This window comes from Rhipicephalus sanguineus, chromosome 1 (assembly GCF_013339695.2).
Source record: "Rhipicephalus sanguineus isolate Rsan-2018 chromosome 1, BIME_Rsan_1.4, whole genome shotgun sequence".
NCBI classification, from domain to species: Eukaryota; Metazoa; Arthropoda; class Arachnida; order Ixodida; family Ixodidae; genus Rhipicephalus; species Rhipicephalus sanguineus.
This window is the reverse complement of record NC_051176.1, coordinates 229,205,113-229,223,459: the sequence shown is the minus strand read 5'-3', so window position 1 is coordinate 229,223,459 and position 18,347 is coordinate 229,205,113. Positions and strand designations below refer to the sequence as shown.

General features: G+C 43.7%; 1 protein-coding gene across 3 annotated transcripts in view; it reads left to right on the top strand.

Annotated features, from left to right (window-relative positions):
- The first annotated feature begins 2,193 nt into the window (after positions 1 to 2,193).
- The window catches only part of LOC119373779 (trafficking protein particle complex subunit 8), an 82,176-nt gene continuing 66,022 nt past the window's right edge, over positions 2,194 to 18,347 (top strand). For all 3 annotated transcript variants that reach the window (XM_049420013.1, XM_037643838.2, XM_049420010.1), the window contains exons 1-4: positions 2,194 to 2,578; positions 11,188 to 11,394; positions 14,290 to 14,379; positions 16,992 to 17,157. In XM_049420013.1, the coding sequence (XP_049275970.1) occupies positions 2,422 to 2,578; positions 11,188 to 11,394; positions 14,290 to 14,379; positions 16,992 to 17,157 (620 nt within the window). In that variant the 5' untranslated portion in view covers positions 2,194 to 2,421. The remainder of the gene's footprint in view (positions 2,579 to 11,187; positions 11,395 to 14,289; positions 14,380 to 16,991; positions 17,158 to 18,347) is intronic.

The window sequence follows — 18,347 nt, the reverse complement described above, 5'->3', positions numbered from 1 at the left end:
CCACGCTATTATCCAAAATCTTATTAAAAAAAAGGCTGAATTATTTTATTGCGGATGCCACTTGTTAACATGTTTGATTTCTCCCATGTGAATGAACCTGCTCCTTTCACTGCCCAATGGGGTGTGTATTGACAGCTACCACAGCAAGGCGAAGGACTGATAAAAAGCTAGCCTATCCATGGCAGTGTGAGAAAAGGTAAAAGTATTGTTGACGAGCACTGTCAACGAGCTGTGCTAGTCCTTGTCCCTTGAAAGAAATGCACTGATGAGCCTAGCTCACCCATGACATGGAATAGTTGAATCATGTGGCACAAAAGATTGGCTTCCTATGAAGCCTGCTGGCTGCCAAATGCATATGTCATCACATCAGACTATGTCCCTAACAATATTCACTCGATAGATGACCCAGTGCACAAAGTTGCCATAAAGGTGATTGGAGGGAATCGTGAATGTCACCCAGTATGCGACAGCACTACATTTGCGATGCGGCTTGAGCAGGAATTTTTTTCGGGGGGTGTTTGTGTGTAGAACGGCTCACTTTGGCCACTGGTGGTGGCTGTGAAGGCGTGCAAGTGTTTTAGTGTCACCCGAAAAGTTAAGCATTAAAAATTTGAGGGGGTGTCAGAACCACCTCAACCCTCCCTTAGTTACGGCACTGGGCTTGAGTTTGGAGCTGTTGCACCTCCTTGGCCTGTGGCAAAGCAGTGCCTGTGCAATACGCAACACGGAAGCGCTGTTGGTGTTTTTGAGGACTACACACCTGAGCGAAACATGAATTACTATTTTGTGCATATGTGTGTGTGCGACTATATATATGTATTATTTTTGATAACTATGGTGATAACTATGGTATCAAAGAGTAATGCTAAATTAGTTTAGGATGTCATTTTTCTGTAAACTTTTATTAATTTGAGCAGAAATAATTCTTACAGGACAAAACTAAGACCATATTTCCTTAAGAATTATTTCTGCTCAAATTAATAAAAGTTTACAGAAAAATGACATCCTAAACTAATTTAGCATTACTCTTTGATACCATAGTTATCACCAGACACCTGGAGTAGCAAGCCAGGCGATAAACCAGGCTAACATCCTTGGGGCTGATGTTAAAAATTGCTATCTATCTCAGCATGCACACACTTTAAAGGTAGGCAAAAGCGTTAAACTTGCACTTTTCCAGTGATAATGCATCTGTTGAAAGTGTCTTCAATCTCAAATAACTGAATACTATAGTAGACCCAATACATTTTATGTCAATGTAATCAAATTCAGAAGGATTTTTGTGCCAGCCATGGTCTGACCAAGAGGCATGTAGGTAAGTCGCTCGTCTACCTAGATTAGATTGAGGTCATTCGAAGTGCGGTCGCAATCGAACCCACGACCTCGAGTAAACACAATGTATGCAAAAAAAAAAAGTGAGAACGCAACTACCCCTTCGATTTTTAACTTTTTATTTCAACATGTATATATGTAATCATACACTAAATGGCCCATATCTTCAGCCTGTTGCTCATTCGTTAGCCTCTATGAAAAAGGATGAACCAAGAGCATTCTTAATGTTTCGTGAACTTCATGGTGCTTTATGTGCACACCACGGGCGTAGCCAGAGGGGTGGGGAGGTTGGGGGTTCAACCCCCCCCCCCCCCCGAAATTTTTCAATTTTGCTTGCGTATGTATACACGCGCACATACAAACGCACGCACGAACATAAAGCATGGTTGAACCCCCCCCCCCCCCCCCCCCCGAAAAAAATTTCTGGCTACGACCCTGGTGCACACGTCACTGTGACTGATGTAACGTTTACACAGGTTGAGCAGAGTGGGTCGTACAAGCCAGTGGAAGACACCCTTCCCAAGAAAAAACAAAAACAAAAAAAGGCGACCGGCATATTAGTGATGCAGAACTATCGATGGCACTATTATGGTGACTATCGATACTATCGATAGTTGAGTCACTATCGAACTATCGATAGTAAAGAATACTATCGATACGGCGCTTTTGTCAACTAGGCTACAGTGTATGTGCTACGTACACACAGTTTTGGCAGAGGGTTCGTACTCTAGCAACTCAAATTTAGCTCTGAAGGCATGGAGGAAGGAATGTAATTTTGGCTATCGTGCCTGATCGTGCTTGGCCGGGCTTGGCTACATTACTGACATTACGATGACTTGGCCCGGTATTGGCTTCCGACAAGGGGGCAGGACAACTTCCGGCGATGAGAATGCTTCCCTTTGGTGGCGGCTGCTGCTTCGCTGCCTAAAATCAGTAAGAAAATAATTGAACTAAAAGGTTGAGTGCATGCTACAGCAAGCGGTTGTCATCATTTGGTAGCAGTATGCAAGTGAATACCGCACACCGATCAAATCCAGAATGAAACGGCGCAGCACATGAACTCGTGGGTACTCGCAGCAGTGGTTTACAATGATGAATGCCAACAAGCGGACAGCAGAGGACTTCATCCAAGGCGTTTTCGCCCCTACGGTAACGGTGCAGTGTACTTCTGACGCCGAAGATGTGTGCAGAAGAAACAATCTCTCATTCGCAGAACTAGTGCAACCCTTCTGCCAGCAAGTGGAAGGTAGGTTTCCAGCTTGCTCCGTTCCGTACTACACGCATCGGTATGTGTTTTGAAAGGGGATTTTAGCGGGACTCAAGTGCGCTTGTATTTCCCCTTTAACGATATTAGAATTTTGTGATCAATATAGTTTACAAAAGCCACAATGTCACCTTTTTGACGTGCTGTCAGTTAGTTTCTCGAGTCTCGCATGTTGATTGTGCAGTGCTACAGTCGACCTACCATGACGCTGATCACATGCTTGGTACCACTCGTCATGTATTACCGCACGCAGAATACTTCTTTAAATCACTGTGTTTATTCAGACTAGCGTGGCACATTCTGTGCTCGTGGCATTGTAACCGACTGCTAGAGTCAGTGTAACGTCAGCCAGAAAGCCGTAACATTGTGGTTGATGACATGGTGTTTTACCGCCGAGAAGTATAACATAGCATTCATTTTATGGTTTTCCTTATTTGCAAGCAGATTCTGAAGCACCTGGTCTATGTGGTGGTATCGTTTTCGCTGACATTGCTTGTTTTTCAAGTCATTAGCGATATCTGGCCCATGCGAAAAAAAAAAGCACACACACACACACACACTATCCATCCATTAGTGACGTAACGTACTTTTGACTTCTTGAAAACCTTGATCAATAACTTCGTCTAGATGTACAACGTCTGTCAAGAGGTATAATTTGTGAGCTGTTGTTTATCTTATTTCATGAACCTTATTTTTTGCCTAAGTATACCTTGCAGTAACATTGTGCGACAGAATTTCACGTGGTGTTGTATAATCTCGTATTAGAAGAACTGACAGTAATTGCAGCTTAGCCGTTGTTGTATGGACTTTTCTGATGATGCATTTTGCCTTAGGTCAATGTTATTTATAATGTGTCTCATGGTGTTTTTACTTATGTATGACATAAAACCTTAATTCTATGTTTTTGAACGACTGGTCATTTCAATTAAAGCAAACTGTGGTCATCCACAGTTACAAAGATCACCTTTCAAGTTTTCTGTGTTCACGGGTGCGCTGCATGAGGGAATGCACGAGGATGTTGGGTGGGCATGCGTGTACAGTGGAGGGCATTTGTGTTTTCCCTCTAACAGTGGTCCCCAGCAATTGCTGAAGAAGTGGTATTACATGCAGCATAAAATGTCATTCACTATAATCTTGGTTTGCCATCAAGCTACACCTTATGAGACTCTTTGAAGTTTGTCTACAAAAATGTCGGATACTGTGAGAGACAAACATTTCAAGGACTGTTTAGGTTACATAGCTGCATGGGAAAAAAAAAGCAATAAAGCAGGTGAGGATCATGTCATCACATACTGAAAGTTTTCTCATATCCCAAAAGTAGTGCGTGCATTCTGGTAAGAGTGGGAAATGCAAATGTACTTCCGCACCTACCTCTGGGTGTGCATTGAGGAACCGGAGGTGGTATTAGCCCAGAGCTCTTCACTATGATGTACATCGCAGCCGCTATGTTCCCTTGGGATGTTAAACTCAATTAGCAATATAAATAGTACCATAAAGCATGTAGATGTGACTCGTAAAATGGAAAAACCTAAATATTTTTAGACGCATGGTCACTATGGGAGCTGCATGTAATTGTAGGCCTTTTTAAGTGGTACCGTATAAAGCAAGTTGACAGGATTCGTAAAACAGATAACAGAAATATTTATTGACGTATGTATTTATTGACTGTGTGAATTGCACCTAACAGTAAGCATTCTTCATTGCTGCTTGTACTTTGTGAACTGGTCGCGGGATCGAATCCCGGCTGCGGCGGCTGCATTTTCGATGGAGACGAAAATGTTTGAGACCCGTGTACTTAGATTTAGGTGCACGTTAAAGAACCCCAAGCGGTCGAAATTTCCGGAGCCCTGCACTATGGCATCTCTCGTAATCATATCATGGTTTTGGGACGTTAAACCCCAAATATTATTATGCACTTTGTGAACAAATAGAAATTTGTCTGCACACACTCTTTGAAAGGGCCCTTCACCCAAATTTAACCCACATAGTTTTACCTGGCAACATGTTCCTTGTATTGTCCTGAGATGAATGCAAAAAGAATTTTAAAGATAGATGCATGAGAGCAGAAGTTATTGAACTTCCAAATACAAAATAAAAACAGGCAGAAATTGGCATACCCTTTCGTATTTCACTCACCCAGTGGCATGTCAGGCTGGTTTGGTCTGGTTCTAATCAAAATGCGGCTTACATTTTGCTGTACCGGAACGCTGCAGCACATGGTGGCCAGCCCTGCCTTAAGCGGGTGCAGCACTTTGATGGACGGATTTGGTGTCACACAATTTAGCAGATGACTCTATGTTGACAAATGAGAGGTCAAAACGCATCTGAAACTATGAGCTGCTCCGACTGGAAGGGCTTTGAATGCGATCTCCCGCGAGGAAGCGACACGCTATGCATTGTTACATACGAAGACACACCGCTCTAAAAAGTTCCAGGGACGCCACTGAGACCAATGCCACGCCATAGCCAAGTGAAGACGACAGCGACAAGGGCCATGCAGGAATGTGGAATGGAATGCGGTGGAATGAGGCAGGCCCGTAGCCAGGAATTTTTTGGGGGGGGGGGGGGTTGGGGCACTTGCTGAAAACCTTGACTTTTTGAGAAAAACACCTATTTTTATTATTTATTTTTGGTAAAAACACATAATTCAGCAAAATTTCGAGGGGGGGGCCCCCCCCCCCTTGCTACGGGTCTGGAATGAGGAATGCATGCACACTCGAGTTGACTGGAAAGAATAACGCTGAAAACTAGCACTAGCAGTTGACAGTGCAGGGAAATTCTGTCTTTTGCCGTAGAGGAATGAATGGTCTTGTCCTGATGCAGAAATGCAAAAAGTACGGTGCATTGATGAAGGCTGTGCTTTGCGTAGACTAGAGTTACTGTATATGGCGTAGACTAGATTTACTGTTTAGGTAGCATATACATAACTCTAGCGTAGACCATTCGAGAGCACTACTGGTGTCACAGTTGCACAAAAATTGAAATTGATGCACAAATTGGTGTCTTTTTCTCAGCTCTAACATGTATTAAACACAATACAATTTGTAAATTCCTCATAATGAGTATATCGCAAGCGTGCACAATGTATTCTTTATTTTCAACCAGTCAAAATGAACGGCATAAGCTGAAAGATACCTCACTTCAGGCAGCAGAAACTGTTGATGTACATTGCTGCAGTTGGCGCGGAAACACACTTTGGAAACAAATTAAAATATCAAATGCTTTGCTTTCGCTGATTTCACTGGTGCCACAGGAGTCATCAAGACCATAGCAAGCAAACTGCCGATAAAAATGACATGCGCGTAATTTGTGGTTCAGGGCCCATTTAAGCTAGTGCTTTAGCCTCTTCACTGTTTCAAATGAGCTGAACTCATCCTAGCCAGAGTGTCCCCAAACTGCTTTGGACGAGCAGAACTCGTCCTACCAAAATAGGTTCTGGTCTTGGGTGTTCAGACAAGAAGCGCTTGTCTATGGCTTAGATCACGTGTCGCCCACCACATAGAAGCACTTACTTGACAATCTCAGTTTCTGCTACAGCAGGAGCGCAGTTTTTGTGTGAAAACATGGCATCTGGTGGTGGCGACGCATGCATAGCTGGCCCATCAGCGCGGAAAAAGAAGCTTCTCATCTTTGTTGTCTTCTTCCAATGAAGATGATTCAGATACCTATGCTTATCGTTTGTCCTGAAGTGAAGAACACAGCAGCGATGACGCTGAATTGAGCTGTTGTTCTGGTGATGATGAGAGCACCTCTGAAGCGAAAATTGCAAGTGCTCATCAGTGGGTGCAGCTTGATGTCACCAATCCTTGCGCGAAGCACCCTCGGTTTCCATTTCGGGCTGATCCAGGCAAGACTTTCAATTTGATATCGCCAGATGACCTTTCGGAGTACATACAGCAGTTTCTCGATGGCGAACTGTTTTCTTTATGTGATTTGTATTTTTTATTAGTGGCAGGCAGGCAGGTTTCCTATGTAATGTTCAGAAATAAACTGTATTGCGTTGATTCAACTTAGTATGTGGTGCAAATATCTTTTGTTCAACATTGAGTACTTGCTTTTTAGTACAATATGATTCGAAATCAGCAATAAAAAAAACAGACACTTTTGGTTAGGAATGCTCTTGAGGCTGTACATAAAAAGCCCTGTATATGCATACTTGCCAAAGGACTCATTGTGAGCACTTGAGCGTGTTGGCCAAAGCGAGTATAAAACAATGCAAGTATATACAAGTTATAAATATAGACCTGTCTGCCAAGTAGAGATTTCTTTGCATGCTCGGTACATCCCTTTTTAAAGGGCCCCTCAACACCCCCTGCAATGTTTCTTTTAACATTTCAAGTAAGCACACTCATTGAGTTCAGAATGCCGTCACAATCAACAATGCCAAACGCAGCAGCACTATGAGCCGCGGGTGCACCACACACACACACACGCGGGCACACACACGCGCACACACAACAAAAAAAGACAAAAAACAATTGTGCTCCTCTCCAGGCCTGTCGGTTTCCCCAGCGTTGCTCGTGACATTAGCACCCACGCATTTGGTCATGTCAGCAGCAACAAGAACCTCTTTGTGTGCAGCAGACTTATGCGTGCTCGCTGTACTTCCTCTTCGCCGTGTGAGGAGGTGTACTCTGTGAGAAGGAGAGATGAGCCGACAAATGGAGCGTAGAGAAGGAAAAAGCAAAACGAGCGAGGGCCGCGTTTTGATCATCAAATGCATGCAACTCCTTTATTACGGCACCATTTTGGAATATTCTCATGGCTACGTGTTTGTCGTAGACTTCTGCACAACTGCAACACAACAACTAAATTTTGACCTTTGGGTGGTTTCGGGGCCCTTTAACGCTAGCAACCTCTCTAGTTATGGGTTTCATTTTTTTCTTATTGTGTGCATGTATTTGAGGCTGGGTAGAGAAACGGTAATCTTGAAGGGATGCTTAAGAGAAATGCTAATTCACCTTAGGCTCATTACATATTATTTCAAAGCATTCTTTTCATAAATCTTGCCATGAATATTTGATTAGCAGATGAGAAAATGAAGGCAAAGGATCGAGCGCATGATCGACAACATCCTCCGTGGCCTGAAATGGCAGGTGGGCCTGTGCTACCTGGATGACATTGTTAATATTTTCGCGTGACTTTCCAATGCATTTTCAACTCTTAGAAGCAGTGCTCATTTCCCTCGAATCCGCTGGTCTACAGCTGAATTTGAAGAAGTGTTGCTTTGGCGCTCGAAAGCTCCTTATTTCGGGTCACGTCGTCTCCAGAGAGGGTGTTCTTCCTGATCCGACAAAACTTCGTGTGGTTGCAGAGTTCCTTAAACCGCAGACATTGAAAGAACTTCGCAGTTTTCTCGGCCTTTGTTCGTATTTTTGTCGTTTCATCTGCAACTTCGTATCCATCATAGCACCTTTGACTGAACTCCTTCGCGGCAGCCGCGACCTCAAGGGATGGTCATCAGCATGCGACGATGCATTCACCACACATCGCCTCCTTCTTACCTCACCCCCAATACTGCGGCATTTTGACCCACTCGCCCCGACTGAACCGCACACGGACACTACCGGTGTCGGTCTCGGCGCTGTGCTTGCACAACGTAAACCTGGATTTCACGAGTACGTCATCTCTTACACCAGCCGTGCGCTCACCAAGGCCGAAGCCGACTATTCCGTTACCGAAAAGGAATGTCTAGCCACCATATGGGCCATAGGCAAGTTTTGACCCTATCTTTACGGATGCCCATTTAGCATGGTCACAGATCACCATGCATTATGATGGCTTTCTTCCTTGAAAGATCCATCCGGCCTGCTTGTACCTTGGGCACTATGTCTCCAGGAGTATGACGTTCACGTCGTTTACCGATCTGGACGGACGTAAACATTCTGATGCTGATGCTCTGTCCTGGTCACCTCTTCCATCTGATGATTCGTCCCCCTCTGTGTCATCTTACGACGCGTCCTCACTCTCCGTCAGTGACATGCACCTGGAGCAAAAGAAAGACCCCTGGGTTGCCTCTCTTGTGGATTTGTTATGTAGTCCTCCATCGCACCCCATCCCTAGAGAACTGCGGCGGCAAGTTCATCATTTCTGTCTTCAAGATGGTTCGCTGTATCGTCAAAATCACCTTTCTGAAGGGTGCAAATGGCTTTTGGTTATTCCCCGACATCTTCGTTCAGACATATGCGCCTCTTTTCATGCCGATCCACAGTGTGCACATGCAGGAGTATTGAAAACTTACACCCGATTGCGCCACCCACTACTTTTGGCGTGGAATGTACTGCTTTGTCCGCCGCTACATCTGCTCCTGTCTAGCTTGCCAACGGCGCAAGGATACCCCTACTCGTTCTCCCGCTGCTCTGCAGCCTTTACCTTCCTGCCAGACCCTTTGACCGTGTCGGTATTGATCTGTATGGACCTTTTCTCATCACTTCTGCTGGAAACAGTTGTATAATCATTGCCATCGATCACCTGACGTGCTACACAGAAACTTCACCACTGCCGTCTGCATCGGCGAGTGACGTCGGTTTTCTTGTTTTACACCACCTCGTGCTACGTCATGGCGCACCACGTGAGCTGCTCAGTGACCGAGGGTGCGTATTTCTGTCTGAAGCCGTCGAATCACTTCTAAAGGAATACTGCATCATTCACCGGACCACGACTGCATATCATCCTCAAACTAAAGGCCTGGCAGAACGCTTTAACTGAACATTGGGCGATATGCTCTCAATGTACATCGCTTCTGATTACTCAAACTGGGACTGCGTTCTCACCTTCGTGACGCGCGTGCATAATACTGTGACTCAGACCACCATGGGATTCTCCCCGTACTTTCTACTTTATGGACGCAGGCCCTCCTGCATGCTAGACACCATTCTTCCGTACCGTCCCGTCGTGACTGAGTCGACAACCATTTTCCAGGCAGCTAAATACGCAGAGGAGTGTCACCAGCTTGCCTGATTCGTCACCACTTCCAATCAGCAATGCCAGAAACACCATCGCGACGGTTCGAAGGCTCCAGCATCTTATATCCCTGGTTCGCTTGTGTGGCTCTGGGTCCCTTCCACCAGCCCTTGTCAGTCATCAAAATTTCTCTCGAAGTACCACGGCCCTTACCGCGTCGTCCAGCAATCGTCACCCGTAAATTACATCATTGAGCCACTTGTGCCGTCTTCTGATCAACGCCGCCGCGGATGCGAGACTGTGCATATAGACCGGCTCAAGTCTTACTACGATCCTACTATAGTCTCCTGCCCCTAAGTCGCCAGGATGCCTCTTTTTTCGGAGGGGACATAAATGTAAAGAAGAAGATCAGTGCCGTTCCGAAAGGCAGAGGGTACCACTCGCAGGCAGAAAGAAGACGACGTTTGAGTTAGTGCATCAGGACACTCGCGTCTGCTCGGCTGTTGCTCCTTGGCCGGCCGTGACGGTTCCTACTGTTTATTAAAGAAGTGCTGCACTGAAACGCCCTGTTTTAAATAAAATAACCATAAGAATATGCACTATCAGGAGAGATGAGGGTAGCTTTTATGATGATTCTTTCTGACATGACTGGGAAAACAAAAGGAACCTAGGTGCAACATGTGCAAAACAACTGCGATTAATCACATTATCTGTAATCGTGTTAATAGTCAACTAGACAAACAGCTTTGTTGTTTGTGTGTTACAGCCCTGGTGGCTTTACACTGCTTGCCAGCTGTATGTGTCATCAGTACTGGTGAGGTGGACACAGACCATGAAATTAAAACTAACAAGTTCAGTTCCAGAAAGCAAACACACAAACAAAGAAAGACGTTCTCGCTCCCGTATGGGAGTGTTGTTTACATTGGCTTCAAGTGAAGTTTGGATACAGTATGTATCCAAAAAAGGTGGCGCAACCAGCATGCATAAGTGATCGAAAGAATGTTGTCATGGTGATTGAGTCTCTTTGCAGTCATTTGAATGTGTGATAATACTGGATAAAAGCATGCCATCCTGATGCATTTGTGCCAATGATGTGTGCATTATCCCAGCCAATGGCCAAAGGTCTAGTGTGCCTAGTGAGAGCAGTCAGAGTTTTTCTTGACATCATAGCAGTACTGTTTATATGCCAACTACAACAACGTTTCGCTTTGGCTAAATTTATTATAAGTTTACCAAGCAATCTTTGCAGAGCTGTAAAGCTGGTGATTCTGTAGTCCTCTTGTTAGCAGAGACTTAAAACGGAACCTAAGCAGACAGCATGTGCTCCTGGTGGTTGTTGCTATGACCTAAAATCTCAGCACACAACCACCAAGATTTCTCTGTTCATTGCGGGTAACCATGAGTGTTGGAGGCGCCACTCGCAGTTACCTGTGGTTACAATCACATATTCCTATGTAATGAAACAGTTTGATGTTTTGGTGTTCACTTTGCCTATAGTGCAGGTTTGCTTTAACCATTGGTTTACAGCCATCTCTTGCCCTTTGGTGGTGGGCTAGCAGACGCATGAGCGTAAGGATGCTTCCTTTCTGTCTAGCCTCGTATGTCATCGTAGGGTTCATATCTTTGTGCACATAAAAATAATTATTATTGTCATTATTTCAGTATGGAATTATGCCCTTTTTTTCCAGTGTCAGTGAGGCCACCGAATCTGCTGCAGGGGAGCGTAGTCGCCAAGCTGCATATTAACGTTCGAGACCTGAATAGTCCTGTGCCACAGCTGGCAGCTGCCAAGAAATTGCTCAATGACTCAGTTGCGAATGTCCAACCTCCTCTCAACGAGAATGCAGCCTCACTTACAAAGATTAAGGCTGGAAGCTACAATCTGCTTGTGTCAAGTATGTGCAACCATGAATTTCATTTTACTTGTCCCGGCTATTAAACCTAATTAAAATAACTTGCTCTTCTTAAGGAACTTATATTGTTTATTTTTTAAGATATTCTTTTAAACCAAGGTTTACTTGTGTCATTGTGTGACACATTTTAATAAAATTTTACATACTTTGGGGGTTGTCGTGGGGGTTGTCGTGCCCCCAAACCATAATTGTCGTCTATCTTAGACGCCTTTCCTTTCTTTAACTTTGTGAGGACTGTACTTTTTTTTTCTTGTCTGACACGATGCAGTCCTTACACAAATGCAGGCCATTTTGGTTCACTTTTTTTGGCCATGCATTGTCCCAGCAATATTATTATGTGAAAACTGCAAACACTATTGTTATTATAATGAATTTATTTTTGCATGCATGCCAAGCACTTGTTACCTGTTTTATTGCACACTTATATCCCTGTTGCTGCCTTTCGGGCATAGCCGCCGCTGTGGCTTGGTGGTTACTGTGCTCGGCTACTGTCCAGAAAGGTGCAGCTTTGATCCCGGCTGCAGCGGGTGAATTTCAATGGAGGTGAAGTGCTAGAGGCCCGTGTACTGCGTGATGTCAGTGCATGTTAAAGAACTCCAGGTGGTTGGAATTGTCCAAAGCCCTCCACTACAGTGTCTCTAATAGCCTGTGTCGCTTTGAGGCATTAAGCCCCTTAAAACAACCATCCAACCTCTCGGGCACAGTTTGCCAGCACAATAATGGATATCGTCATTTTCTGTTCTAGCAATGGCATTTATATGCCGGTTGTGATCTTAGAGCTTTTTATGAAAACTTCCAATGACATTGCACATTACATGTTCAGATTCGAAGGGCTTTTTAAAATTTTTTAAAACTTCTTTATTCCATATTTTTGGCTTTTGTGTCCACGGTATTACCAAAAAACAAGAAGTTAGCATATTTACAGCTAATGCAAGATGTGCTGGCTATTGTTGCCACTTTTTTTAATATGCTACAAAGGCTGTAATGATCTTGCTTATGCATGGAAGCATGAGAACAAGCGTCTACCCTAGGCGTTGCTTCTATTCTCCTCTCAACAGCACTCGCTGTGGTAGCTTAGCGGCAAAGGTATTGCACTGTTAAGCTTGAGGGCACGGGTTCCATTCCCAGGCACTGTGGCCGCATTTTGATTGGGGCGAAATTGAAAATCACCTCTTTTCAATCTATGTACACATGAAAGAACCTCAAGTAGTTGAAATTAATCTGGAGTCCCCCACTATGTCGTGCCTCATAATCGTATCATGGTTTTGGCACATAAAACTCCTCAATTAAAAAAAAAATTTATGTCCTTTTGGCAGTGTATTAATGCTAGGGCTATTTAGTGAGTCCTTGTTTCTATCAGCACTGATTTCAGTTTGTGTATTCTTCAAGTTTGTCACTACTCTGGACCAACTACATGTCTTTAAAGGCCAACTCCGGTGATTTTTCGAGGTCGACGGATCTCAATGAAATTCGCTTGGTACGTTCCTTTGCACGTTTCCGTCATTTATGCCAAATTACAGGCTTGAGACATGCGCAGATTGTTTGCAAATGAATTTTAAAGATTGTCCTGCAAATACCCTCCTGGCTTCCCACAATTATTGGCAACATTGCGTCTGTGACGTCAGTATTGGGAAGGTGGCGGAAGTGACGCAGCCGAGGACACCGCTAACTTCGGCGCTTCGGCCGCCACAGCGAGTGTCTGCTGTGCACAAGGCGACAGACAGCGTTGGTTTGGCCGGCGCTTCGCTAGTCGTCCCGACTGTCGCAGTTTTCATACTCCGCGCCGGCGTGACCGGCATGCCTTGCACGACTTCCAGTTCATTCTTAACAACGTCTACGTCATACGTAGACAGTACACTTGGTTGGGTTTCGGTTTCGGTGTTGCACTTTTTTGCTTATTTAAAATTATTCTCCAATTTGCCGAGTATTTCTGCTATCGGGCCCGTAACAGGAGCGTCTCAGGAACATAAAAGCACCATTACTTTGACATGGCCAAAAAATCGCCGGAGTTGGCCTTTAATGCATTGTAATTTGCTTCACAATATGGTGTTTTGGAGTATGAAATTCAGTCGTAAAACTGCCAAAACAGGACAAAGGCAGCTATTCACTTGTTTTTATTGTGTAGTTTTTTGTTGGATGATTTACATCTGCACATGCTAATTTTTACCATTCTTTCTTTGCTTACGTTTACTACACTGAGCAAAACTGGCAGCATTAGAAAGTTTGTGCAAGGTTTTAACATTAGAGGGCCTTGTGTAATGTTTGAATGATACCTTCAGCCAAGATATATAGAGAAACCTATATAAAGTGTAATTATTGCAGTAAAATCATAAAAAAAGAACAACATGGATGCACTCACGCACCTAGTAATCTGGCATGTGGTTTTTAACAAAAATGCCATTCCAAAATATTAAATTTTTTGTTTGAATCTGCTCACAGAGTGAAATTACTTTATACTGATGTGATAAACTTTGTAAACATTTTCACTGTAATATAACTACGGAGAGTTCTTTAGCGTTTATATGACTTTTCATGGTGTGCACTGTGTGAGAGAGTTGTCAATAAAGTAATGTTGTGAAGATAAAAGCATTGAACACTGGACAAAGAATGGGCATGTTTCTTTTTTTCTTTTGTGTATTCGCTTAGAGGATATAAATAGGCTTCAGCAGGTACGTTATGGGACTCAGTTTCTTTGCTTGAGAGAAAACACCTTTTATGTTTTTTGGGAAGTAAGAAGACTGAATGTCCACTTGAATGAAAATGCATTGACTATGCATAAGTGCAAAGAGTTTTCAAAATTTTGATGTGTGGGCATTTGTTTTACTTGGGCACTAGTCGTAATTTTCTCCTTCTTTCTCTCTATTTTTTATATTTCAGCATCTACGCCATGGTTCTATTCCTACAGGGATGCATTCTTTCGAGTCCTGCCTCCACTGGAGCATGATTTTACGCGACATTTTCTTGCCTGTATCCTTTAATGCACCCTCAGCACCAAACTGAAAGCAGGTGCACTATGCACATTTGACCCATGAATGATTACACAAGTTCACACCCCTAGTTCTTGAACGCAATCACACGTTTAGAGTTCACACTTTTTATTTTCATACTTCTGTGCTTTGAGCCGTGATGAAATGACTTTAAATTACTGTAACCAGACTTTCAAGCTGCAGCTTTTTTATTCTAATATTTGTTCTGATTCAGAGTAAATGCCTCACTTCTACTTAAAACTCCAGAGGGGAAAAAATAAATAAAACTGATAGTACCGGTTGGCCACAAAATGGTTGTAATCAGTTGATGTTCATTTGCATAACCTCAAAATATTTATAAAAATGCAGCATCAATTTATTTTATATGCTAACTTGATGCTAATCCTCACACCACAAGTAGTTGAAATCGAAGGTTTGACGGAAACGCGTCTGTTTGGGAAAGTTCATAGCAGTAAAATCGAGCGCAGGCCAATCTTTGAAAAGACAGAGACGTTTCAGTCCCGCTACAGAAACCTTGTTCACAATCTCTCGGTGATCACAGGTTGGTCATATATCTCACAAAGTGCAATGAAATCCAGGGTTCGACGGAAACCCATCTGGCTGGGAAAGTTCACGGAAGAAAAATCGAGCGCCGACCAATTGTAAAAAAAAAATTTGCCCCTGTTAGGCATTGTGAACAAGGCGCCCGTAGCGGGACCGAAGCGTCTTTGTGTTTGCATTTTTAATGATTTTTCGGCACTAGATTTTTCCACCACCACAAGTAAATAAAAAAACTGCCTCGTGTGAGCACATCTCAAAAGCAATATGCATTATTGTACCTACTTTAGTTAACGTGCTCATGTCATGAAAAGCAGCTGCCTTGCTGAGCAGCACTTCATTTTAGTGATTTCATAGATCTGTCCTGCAACTAGGGAACTGTTCAGCGTCCAACAGTTTCAAACACTCACGAATGTATTACTAACATGGCTACATCCTGATGAGCCTAATTTAAAGGGGTACTGACACAAAATTTCGCGGCCGAGATAGCCTGCTGGATCGATTTCCGTGTACGTGCGTGTACCATCTGCAAAATATCGACAGCGAATAAAGCTTGGAAGGTATTTTATATGAATTTTGAAGTTCGCGTGCGCGATCCAGCATTATAGGCCGCACCTGTTGCATTGACACCCTCGGAGGTGACCCGAGGTGACCCCCCTACTTCCCCTACGTAACCGTTGTAGCCGGTACAACAAGTTATGATGACGTCGTAGCCGCCATTTCTGTTTTGACGCACTCGCCGCTGCGCTGTTGGTATCTCAAGAAAATTGTTGCCAAAAGACGACGATGAGGGGGACGACGACAACGAGGACGATGATGGCGACGACATCGCGCAGCATGTGCGGCAAGCGTGCGAATGCGAGGAGACGACGCGAACAGCACGGAAGTGCGTCACACTTCTGTGTGCTGACGTGATCGAGCGCTGCAGCCACTAGGTGGTGATAGTTTTTGAAACCGAAACTGACACTGGTCGGTAATGAGGAGCCTGTAATTAATTATCTGTCGCGCACTGCAGCAAACGATGTGCCGTGTTATGACTAACAGGCCCCCAGCAACACATTGCAGCAAAAAAACGCAAGGCCAAAATTTTTGTGTCAGTACCCCTTTAACATGGCAATAACTTTGCCGCCACTTCTAAATGACAACATACCCATGTGCACCTACAAATGGGGTGGCGGCAGCATGGAGTCTAAAGTGGAAGCAATGCATGAATGAAGAAGCTTTATAGAAGGTGTCTAGTCCAAATTAAAAGCTGTTTTTTTTTTGCTTCAGTGTTTTTCTGGAGCACTTGTGCCACAATAATGTCTTGCTTTGACTGAAGAAATTCTCCCTGTTAATGATGGGTTTCTTGGAGCAGCTACTTCAGATACCATAGCACACTGACAAACGTGGAACAAGATGAAGACAGGGCAAGCACATAGTTATCCTGTCTTTATCTTGTCCATGTTCGTTAGTGTGCTGTGGTATCTGAAGTGCGGTGAACTGCTAACATGCCCAAATGTCCTCCCTTTTGTTTTTGAAGCAGTTCTGTTAAGTTTGAAACAAAACTTGATACAAATTATTTGCTCTTTAAAATCGCAACATATTGGTTAAAAAGTGTGTCATATCACTGAAACTTAACCTAAAATTACACTGAACAAAAATATGGATCCACTCAGTTGTTTGGCTGTTTGCACACCTATACACAAGGCATACTGTTTGTCCCATCTAGAGGTGGAAAGGCATTCTACACTCAGCATGCACTGTCTTAATTCTTTGAACTTTTGAGTAGCACCTCGTACCTTGTGCCTGCTGAGAGAGGATGCTAATGCAGATGCATCAACAGTTTTGCCTGTGAGCTCGTAGCTCCAAACCTGCCGGGCAGGTAGCATCCCCATTCTAGGTGTCAAGCGCACAAATGCTGAGAGATCTTACTATGCCTGATTTGACAGTATGTGTAAATTTTTAAAGAGCTGCTGAAGCAGGTCTATATGACCTTAATTGGCCAATCTCATTGCATGTCAGTATGTTTAGTGAAGCCGTCAAGGCAGTTATTTCACCTTATTGGCCTATCAGGCATTTTTGTGGTGTCCTCAGAACATGGTTCTCCAGAAGAGGAGTTTGAGAAAATGGCTCAAGGACACCAGGCAGGCCTGTCTGAAGGCAGCCAGCGATGGTTCTTTCCACAGTGCCTAAAGTATTACCTTTTACTTCATGATGTATCACAAGGCAACCAAGCTAAGTGAGTTTTTCTGACATTTTTCTGTTAAAAGCACCCTGTGAATTTATTTAATTCACTGTTCACTGACTGTATTTTCATTTGAGTTTCTTGCTACATATTCTGTATGTAAGCATGTTCTGTGAAGTTTTTTTGCTGTCTAGTTACATTTGAGAAGGTCAGCAGCAAGGTGACTGTGGCCACGTTTATTGGAAAATCTCTATGAAATAAGAACAGCTGACAAACATGTTTGCTTGACTGTTGAGACTACAATGTCCTCATGCTCAGACTCCTGTACTCTTGTCTCAGGACAGAGGCTCTTATACAGATAGCTCTGCCATTGCATGGGCTCCTCACCCAGTGCACAGCAAGTAGATCACTACTGTTACTGTCATAAAGAAAGCAAAGTGAATATGTACATATGTGCAGTGCTGTATAGTCCATGCTTCACTCATGGCATTATGATTAGCGCTCTATCGTGCTGTACTCGGGAGCCCATGCAGTGGTGCAGCTGTCTGTACACGATTTTCTGTCCGGAGATGACATACTGTACGTAGATGATATAGACTTCAAAATTGGCTAGCGCGAAAAACGACAAGGACTGAGAAGGAACACTGATGTACAGGACAGGCGCTACTTGCAACTAAGCTTTATTCAGAAACGTCTTCCTACATATATACACAGCCGAGTGGCGCGCGCAGGCGCAATGCACATGACAGTCGACAATGCTAATCAGGATCGGGATACCTGTTGTTTTGCGCAGTAAGGAAAGACTGTTCTTAGATACTTCGTTATGATGCGAATATGTTTTGGTATCCTGATCCTGATTAGCATTGTCGACTGTCATATGCATTGCGCCTGCGTGCGCCACTCGGCTGTGTATATATGTAGGAAGACGTTTCTGAATAAAGCTTAGTTGCGAGTAGCGCCTGTCCTGTACATCAGTGTTCCTTCTCAGTCCTTGTCGATTTTCGCGCTAGCCAATTTTGAAGATTATGAACCAACTAGCCCAACAACGTATACTATTAAGATGATATAGAGTACATACTGTGCTCACTAATGTATAGTAGCGCTGAATGTATAGTAGTGCATGCATTTGGGGCAGAAGCAATTAGCCCAACTTTTAGCTCTAAATAACAGTAAACTTCCCCTATACTTATACATTCTTTGGTTTCAGTGTCTGTTTTGTATAGTTGCCATGAACAAAAATGGAA